The sequence below is a fragment of the Cibotium barometz genome, chromosome 65 (genome assembly GCF_041138505.1).
Source record: "Cibotium barometz isolate CiBa-2024 chromosome 65, ASM4113850v1, whole genome shotgun sequence".
NCBI lineage: Eukaryota > Viridiplantae > Streptophyta > Polypodiopsida > Cyatheales > Cibotiaceae > Cibotium > Cibotium barometz.
The window spans coordinates 17,500,314-17,508,813 of NC_141110.1; the positions used below are offsets into that span (position 1 = coordinate 17,500,314).

Here is an 8,500-nt window from a genome sequence, read left to right on the forward strand (position 1 = left end):
ACATGTACCTCAACAATTGCGAGGTAAGCTTGATGACAAAGCCACTAAGTGCATATCTGTGGGCTACAATAGTGGCAGTAAAGGGTACCGAATCTTCATTTGGGTTGGGTTGTAGATCCCAATGTTCCCCTTCATCTTGAAGCGTGTTAGGTCTATCCATATTTGCAAATTGTGGTAACCCCGCCTTTAGTTCTCCATTGAGAAATGCCCGAAGAGCTAAGAATAGCTCAGGATCTCCGTATAATTTGGATATGATCGTGGTTCTGATTTCAGAGGACATGAAATCCATTAGCTTAGACACATTCAACGGTACTTTTCGAGACATCGCCCCTTGACTAGGGACTGTGAAGATGGAATTACTTCCTCTTCGATGGGGTCAGGCATTCCCTCACTAAACATTATTTCCAGCAAGAAGGGTGTTTGCCCACTTCCTGATGTCCTATCCTCACTATCTTCCCGAATGATACTAGGTATAGCTAACGGTTTATGGTTCCTGTGAGGCTGAACTTGCGTAGGAAACATTGTGTCTGGAATTTTGATTCCTTATTTGTCTAGCCAAGGTTTTAGCAATAGTACTTTGCATATATAGCGTGAATGTTATCATTCAGTCGTGCTCGTCATAGATTTCGTGTCCCCCGAGGTTACGAGTGTATTTGGTTGCAGTTGCAGCAACAAGTGCAGTCTTTGGGGCGCCTTCCTCAGACGAATTCTTCTCATGCATGGGATGATCGGGTGTTGGGTCGCAAGGCTTGGCTGTTGAAGGCTTCCGCCAATGTCGTATATCATCTTTTGGTCCAAGAGAAGAGATGGCTTGCAGAAAAAGGTAATAAAGTATGGAATGTTAAGAAAACGGCCTCCTGGTGGAAGTGCATCCTATTCTGTGGTTGGCATTCAAAGCTTCCTTTTCAGGGCAAAGTGTTTATTTGGCGAGTCATGGTTCGGGACCTGCCTTTGGCCAGTTTCCTTGGGCATCGGAGACTTTCGCACGGCAACTGTTTCTTTTGCCAGACTTGTCCAGAATCTAGTTGGCATAGGTTTATTTCTTGCCTGGTGGTTTGCTAGATATGGAAGTTACTCGCTTCAGTGTGGCAAATGGTGACTGGACACACTTTGTCACCTAGGCAGTGGGTATTTGGACATGATCATCCCGGGGGGAACAAGCTGCAACATGAGGTCTTCTTTGTTTTCCTTTGATGGTTGGGTCTTTGGCATAATTGGCTCATGCGAAATGCTTTCATCTTTGATTCACAATCAGGGGTGAAAGGTCATGTCGAGCGCGTTCGTGGTCTATTGCTTTGGCAAGTTTCTTCTTTGATTGATGCACATATTACCAGGGCGCAAGCATAACCCCTGGTTACATGCTCTTCGTACGGTGGGCATGCCTCATGTGGACTTTTAGCGTGCGCGGTCTGACAGCCTCTATGTACATGTTTGTATAGTTGGTCATGCGACCTTTGCTTTGTATTACATTTTCATAATCTAATCAACCAACCATTACGAAAAAGAGAGAGAGAGAGAGAATGTAGCAATGCTCTAGAGACAGATAATATTTCACGACTCATTGTTAATGTTCTTCACAAAGTACAATGCCCTTTTGTAGGCTGGAAGCCTTTTGACTCATTCAAACACACTAAACAATGACACTTGGCATATGCCATGGCATCACTGCTTATGTGTCACACACTTATCTAATCTACTCATGAGAATAGGTTCACACATATAAGCACATTTACATATTTAAGGGATGTTTACACCTAGACAGGTGTTCACACCTACACACTTACACATTGGTGGATACATAGGGTGGGCACAAGAGATGGACATGTACACATACGACTCCGAATCCCAATAGTTCGCTCTTCCCTGACAACATGTCTCTTCCATAGAAGGTGTTCCATATGTCTTACATCTTGTTCAACTTGAGGCATATCCTGAATAGGGGGGCTGGCTGAACTGAATTCCTACTAATGGCTATGGGTAAAAGCCCATCAAACATGTCCTATGAGTGTGTATCATGACTTTTATACAAGCTGAGCATGGGTTGAACTGAGTTTTCAGCAAATACCACATCTCTATTGACAAAAATCCGGGTGTCACTGGATTATAGAGACAGTATCCCTTGCTCTCATTACTGTAGCCCACAAAGATGCATTTGATTGCTTTATCATCTAGTTTTGTTCTGAGTTGCTCTGGCACATGAGCATATGCTAAATACCCAAATGTACCCATATAATCCACTATTTGGGTGTTATGGTCTTCAAAGCTTTTGTTGGGCATCTGTTCAACACATGGGTTGCACACATGATGGCTTCCATCCAAAAAGTATGAGCCAACTTGTGTGCTTTCACTATACATCTTGCCATCTCCATGAGAGACCTATTCTTTCTCTCAGCTACACCATTTTACTGTGGCGTATAAGGCATATTGCATTGATGTTTAATGCCGTTCTTAAGCAAATAATCCTTGAATGCATTAGACATGTTTTCTCCCCCTCTATCTGTGCAAAGTGTCTGCACTTCACATCCAGACATATTTTCAGCCATTGCCACAAAGTATTGAAAGCATGTGAACACATCTGCTTGTACTTTCAAAGGATATACCCAAGCAAACCTTGAGTAGTCTTCAATGAATGTGACAAAGCAAAGATGCCCCCCATGGATGGTGTCCGCATCGGACGACATACATCACTATGTATGAGTTGTAATTTAACAGCTCCATCCTTGGGAAATGGTTTGCGGTGACATGTAGCACTACCATAAGTATGCATTTTCCTTAAACGGCATCCAAGTGCGGGATCTATGTGACAAATGTAGCAATGTAGCATGTAGAAGACTTGGAGTAGAATGGTTAACTTGAGTAGATCACAAATTCTGAACTTAAACTTGACGATTTCATATGCACAAATGAAAGAGAGAAGTGGGAGACAGTACACCTTATTGGGCTGAATATGTATGGGACTGACTGTGGCTGCAAATCAGCACCAAACAACTGACGTAGGATCTTTGCAAAGCACTTGAGAAGATGGCAGCCCCGCAGTCTTTCTGCTGTGTACTGCTGGACAGCACCGGTACTTGTGTTAATCCTCCTGGTGACCCTCCTACAGGCTGTGTTTTTGTTCACAGCAGGTCGACTAGTTTCCACCACTCTTCTCCTTGTGATTCCTTGTTTTGTGGGCTGCCTAGGGCATGTGTACAAGCAAGGGCTTCTTGGCAAAGGTCTGAGATGCTGAAACAAAGGCCTGGAGCACCTTTAAATAGGGGATATAGGGCTGGAAAACAAATGGACTAGGGCTAGGAGCTGGCAGACTAGAAGAGGACAAAACCCAAAATATTATATGTTGTGTTTTCACTCGTGGGCCCCTTCTGTAGACTGTCACGGGTGCCTATGCATGGGGCTTCCTGTGGCCTCCTGTCGTACCCTTTGACCTGGCCATTGGACTATTCACAGCGCATCGCCCCAAATAGCCACTATAAACCCTAATATATATTGCTAGTTTCCATGCATATGATGGGCTCACACACATATAGGCTCCACTACCTGGACCTATGACTCTGATAGGTGCCGTCACCCGGCTACTAGCCGAATATGTGCCCAGAACATCAATACCTCATTCAAGAGGTTTACATCGGTGTGCGGGACAAGCCGATAGACAAGTGCGGGACGTGCACATATGGCCCCGGCCTTCCTGTGGTTGCACACTAGTTGACATGCCCCTAGACAAGGGTTGTCCATACATGCCAGCCAGCCTTGTGTGCAACCCAAAACATATACAAACACTGTAGCCTCTCGTTCTCCTGGTCACAACTTTCGTTTGCTCTCCAGCCACCCATCCATGTATGCATACACGTGAGAGGAGGAGAAACCCATTGCCTTTTCCACTTGCCAAAACTGGTCAATACTCTTCAAAGGTAGTCAATGCCTCCTTTAAGCCATGCCCTTTTATGCCTGCTGTCCGTACAACCCATACAGTCTCTCTCTTTGAAGCTGCCCCCTTCCTTGCAAGCGGCCTTGTGGGCAACCCAAAACCTATAGAGACACTAGTACAGCCTCATGTTCTGCTGGTCACACCTTTCTCTTGCTCTCCAGCCATCCATCCATGTATGCATGCATGTGAGAGAAGAAGAAAGCCCATTGCCTTTTCTCACTTGCCAAAATTGGTCAATACTCCTCAAAAGTAAAACATGTCAACGCTGCTCACATCTGGTCAAAATACACCAGTGAAAGCTGATCAATGTTAGATGCCGTGGACATAACTGTACGGGAGAGTGCAATCCTTGTGGTTGGACACCTGGTCCCTTGTGAGCCCTTGTTGAGGGACATGTCACCCAGTGCGCCACCATAGAAAGCTCAGGGCCATGTGTTGCACGTCCCGCACTTGTCCACCGTACTTGTCCCACACACCGATGTTACCATCTTGAATGATGTATTGATGCTTCAGGCACGTATTAGGCTTGTAGCCGGGTGAACGGGTATCTGTTAGATTCATAGGTTTAGGTAGAGGAGCTTGTATGTGTGAATGCTTGGAAACTAGCAACATACATTAGGGTTTATAGTGGCTATTTGGGGCCATGGGCTGTGGACAGCCCATTGGTGAGGCCAGAGGGTAAGACAAGTGCCCGGGCTTAGGCACCCATGACCGAAGGGGCCCATGTGTGAAAACACAACATATAATATTTTTGAGTTTGTCTTCTTCTTGTCCGCCAATTCCTAGCTGGTGATTGTCTTATCTACTGGTTGTCCTTTCATCATCTTTCGCATTTCAGAATGCTGCAATCTGCTGTTTGTGTGGTTTTGTCAACTTGTCATCGTAATAAGGACTTGTCTTCATAGGTAGGGTTCAGTGCCCAGGATATATACTTGACACAAAACTTTAACCTGTTGAAATCTCAACAAAAAAAGATGACGATAACACAGCTGCAGTATAGAGTGTCTTCAAGACGATATTCTTAACAAGGCTCCCTGCGGTATACCTCAATGCAAGTATTTTGCAATGTGACCTATGTTCAATATGTTTATTGTTAAGAAAGGCAAACCGAAGAAATATTAATGTTTCTTTGCCTCTACCAATAATGAAGTTTATTTCAATGAACTTTTGTGTGGACAGCTTATCTTACGGACTTTGAATGCGTCACGCTCAGCATTTCTGGCAATATCCTTCAAGGCTAAGTTTTTTGATGCATACAGATTGCTTGTTCCAGTTGCACAGTGCAGTGTGCTTTTGAAGGTATAATGTTGATTTGATATGTTTCTGATTTCATATTTTGGTCTAGCAGTGTCCAGTGCAGACCGTAGCACAATGATCCCCTGATTCATGTGGCTATGTTTGAAGGCTGTTTGCACCGTTTTTAGAATGGCACCAAGCAGCATGGAGCGGATAGCAATAAGCTTACCCGATATGGCAGCTACAAAAGTAAAGTGGACTCTGGAATGCTTGCATGGTAAGCCTAAGCAACTCATATAGCAATCGTCATAAAGATTTAACCTAGGAAAAGAAGGATTTATTGCATGTCAACACTGTGGTCTGAGAGTTTCTGTGCCTTGTGGCAGGCATCAGGAAAACTTACTGGACCACCTGTACTAATGAACCTGAAATGCAACATGTTGCTTTGGATCGCAAAAGCTTTCCAAGTCACCTAGTTGTCAAGCCTTGTGACCTCAATCGGTTGCTTGCAAACTTTCAGTCTTCACTTCAAGAAATCACTCTCATTGCTACAGAGCCCTCACCTGTGTCTTATTCAGCCTCGAGGACCTCTCCAGAAGGAAAAGCTATTGAGTTAAGGAGCTATATTGACCCTGTGAAAGGTGGACGTTTTTACAAGTTTTGCTATGTATCCTTACTGTGGATTTTGGAACTCACGAGAACCAATCAAGTTTTATTTGTTCATTTTTCTTGAACATTCACACTTGTTCTGCAGAGAATAATGATGCAGCTTTGCATACTCAGCTTTGGATTGATCCTGCTGAGGAGCTGCAAGAGTATGTGCACAGAGGAGCTGCAGTTGATGTAACGTTCAGCCTTAAGGAGCTCAAGGTAAAGGAAGGGGTGGCATATGTATAGCACCATAAATCAGACTTTTGAAGTTTGATTTGTTACCTCTAACAAAATGCCTATGTTTTCAGGCATTCCTTGCCTTCTGTGAAGGATCCGAAGCAGACATGCATGTGTTTTTTGAAAGGGCTGGCAAGTATGGAGCTGCATTATAACTACTATTCCTTTTTAGTTCAGAATGGTCTGTGCAAAGTAAGAATGTGAATATGGGATTAAAGCTGAGAACCTCTTTACAACTGCCAGCCCAATCCTTCTTGCACCGAGATTCGGCTTGGATGACTCGGATCATGCAGATTTTGATGCAACCCTTGTGTTAGCAACCATGCTTGGCTCGCAGCTGACGGAAGCTGAAAGTAGTGAGCTTGCTCCCCTACAGGCGGCAGTTAATTCAAGACCAACTTCACAGGCAAATGGGTCAACTGCACATGATGCTCTAGGACCCAGGTCCTCTTCTAAAAGAGTGCAGCGAACTTCATTATCAACACCAAAGTCTGCTGGTGAAGACTCGGATCACACAAAAATCTGGTCTGAGATTTCTGGTATGCATCTTATCTTGGTTTAATTCTACTGCTATGAAATCTCCCTTGGAAGGGACGAATTACTGAAGGATTAACTTGATACTGAGCTTGTCCATAGGGCTTTGCTGCTATAGCTCAATGGGAAGATTTCTTTAGGATTAACCTGGTACTAAGCTTCACTTCAAAGGGGAAATATAATTGTTGTCAGTTGATACAGATAGATTTCTGCACACGTTGATGGGGAAATATAATCATTGTCAGTTGATACAGATGGATTTCTGCACATGTTGATGGCAGGAAGTGCAACAAAAAGCTGGGACAACAGAGACGCTGCTAGAGGGCCTGTATACATGCAAGACAGCAATGATGCTAGTGAGGAGATCCTTGTTGGTCTACAGCAGCAGCTTCATCAATCAAATGCCAATCAAGCCACTACCATAGGAAGAATGGCTCATCTGTATCCAGATATATATCAATTAAATGGAGTGAGCATGGTATTATGTGTTTGTTGTATGCTTTTTGAACTTCAGCCCATGCTCCGACATGCCAACAGTGTTTGTGGTTCTTTAATCAATGTCAGAAGGGCACCAGCTTCATCTGATTTAGTAAGGGGCGATCCTGACTGCCTTCCTAATGTAATGGAAACACGTGAAGGGACAGGTTTGCCGCACCTCATCTTCAAGTCAAGTCTTTTTTATTATCGAAAGGATCTTTCATGCTGTAGGCTCGCGTGTTGTGACACTTTTACAGGCTTGATCTCCTTTCTTTGGTCTGAAGGTGAGCAAGTGCCTACCATCTCGAGTGATCAGAACATCGTTTTAAAAAAAAATCCAGGCAACTGGTTAAGTGCAGATATTGAGGAAGATGAAGATGAGGACGACGGTGATGATTTATGTGTACAGTCAACCCCACCCCAAAGAAGAGGCATGATATAAAATGTTGCTGATTTGTGTGTGAAGTGCATGTGATGGAAAGGGATGAGAACCTGTATAGCTTTTCCTGTGCATTTGGACTGGAGATGAGCACAAGCTATCAAATCCTTGACTTATGGACTTCTCATTCTTTTGAAAGCCATTGTTTTGGTGAATCGAGAATGCGCTCATGCACGTTTAGAAGTTAGGCATGGGTCCAAAGTCGTGTGCTCTGGGATGCTTATTGTTGGGGATGAAGGGCTTCCAACAAGTTTTTGTGCTGAGGACTTAAAATAAGATTTCCAAGTTGTTTTTGGGAGGGGGGAGTCCGATGCTTGTTACCAATCTCAGCCAGTTCTTTGAAAAGGTTATATATGTCCATAAGTACACAATTTGCGCAAGCAAGCAACATGGCACCCATTATAGGATCAATGCTTGTTACTAATCTCAGCCAGTTCTTTTTTGCTGTTAAGTACACAATTTGCGCAAGCAAGCAACATGGCACCTGCCATAGGATCAATGCTTGTTACCAATCTCAGCCAGTTCTTTTTTGCTGTAAGTACACAATTTGCGCAAGCAAGCAACATGGTGCCTGTCGTAGGATCACTGCTTGTTACCAATCTCAGCTAGTTCTTTGAAGAGGTTATATATGTCCATAAGTACACAAAATTAGCACAAGCAAGTAACATGGCACCCTTCATAGGACCAATGCTTGTCAAATCATACTGGGCTGTCAATATATTTCAAGTGGATGAAGTATATGTGCTTTTCAGTATGCTCATGCATAGCAATATGTACTTTTTGGTATGCTCATGCATAGCAAATATGTGAAAGTTATCTTATTTTGAACATAATGTGCATACATCATCCATGTATATTGTGCAATCTTTGAATGCTAATATGAGGGTATTGATGCCACTAGGGTAGATTCGAACCCAATACCTCACTTTAGAGAGTTATGGGTACTATTATTGGGCTATAGCCAAAGAGGCAAGCTCTGAATGTTAAGATCATGTGTAAAA

The 8,500-nt window shown here is 43.5% G+C and overlaps 1 protein-coding gene across 6 annotated transcripts in view; it reads left to right on the plus strand.

Moving 5' to 3' along the window:
* Positions 1 to 8,117, plus strand: part of RAD9 (cell cycle checkpoint control protein family) — a 58,635-nt gene extending 50,518 nt beyond the window's left edge. For 2 of the 6 annotated variants that reach the window (XM_086797091.1, XM_086797096.1), the window contains 9 exons: positions 5,105 to 5,224; positions 5,330 to 5,438; positions 5,548 to 5,802; positions 5,916 to 6,031; positions 6,121 to 6,185; positions 6,293 to 6,588; positions 6,865 to 7,024; positions 7,148 to 7,227; positions 7,318 to 8,117. In XM_086797091.1, the coding sequence (XP_086653217.1) occupies positions 5,105 to 5,224; positions 5,330 to 5,438; positions 5,548 to 5,802; positions 5,916 to 6,031; positions 6,121 to 6,185; positions 6,293 to 6,588; positions 6,865 to 7,024; positions 7,148 to 7,227; positions 7,318 to 7,502 (1,386 nt within the window). In that variant the 3' untranslated portion in view covers positions 7,503 to 8,117. Of the gene's footprint in view, positions 1 to 4,830; positions 4,977 to 5,104; positions 5,225 to 5,329; positions 5,439 to 5,547; positions 5,803 to 5,915; positions 6,032 to 6,120; positions 6,186 to 6,292; positions 6,589 to 6,864; positions 7,025 to 7,147; positions 7,228 to 7,317 lie in introns of all 6 variants that reach the window. The other 4 variants (XM_086797095.1, XM_086797093.1, XM_086797092.1 and 1 more) reach the window with 4 other exon arrangements.
* Positions 8,118 to 8,500: the final 383 nt, after the last annotated feature.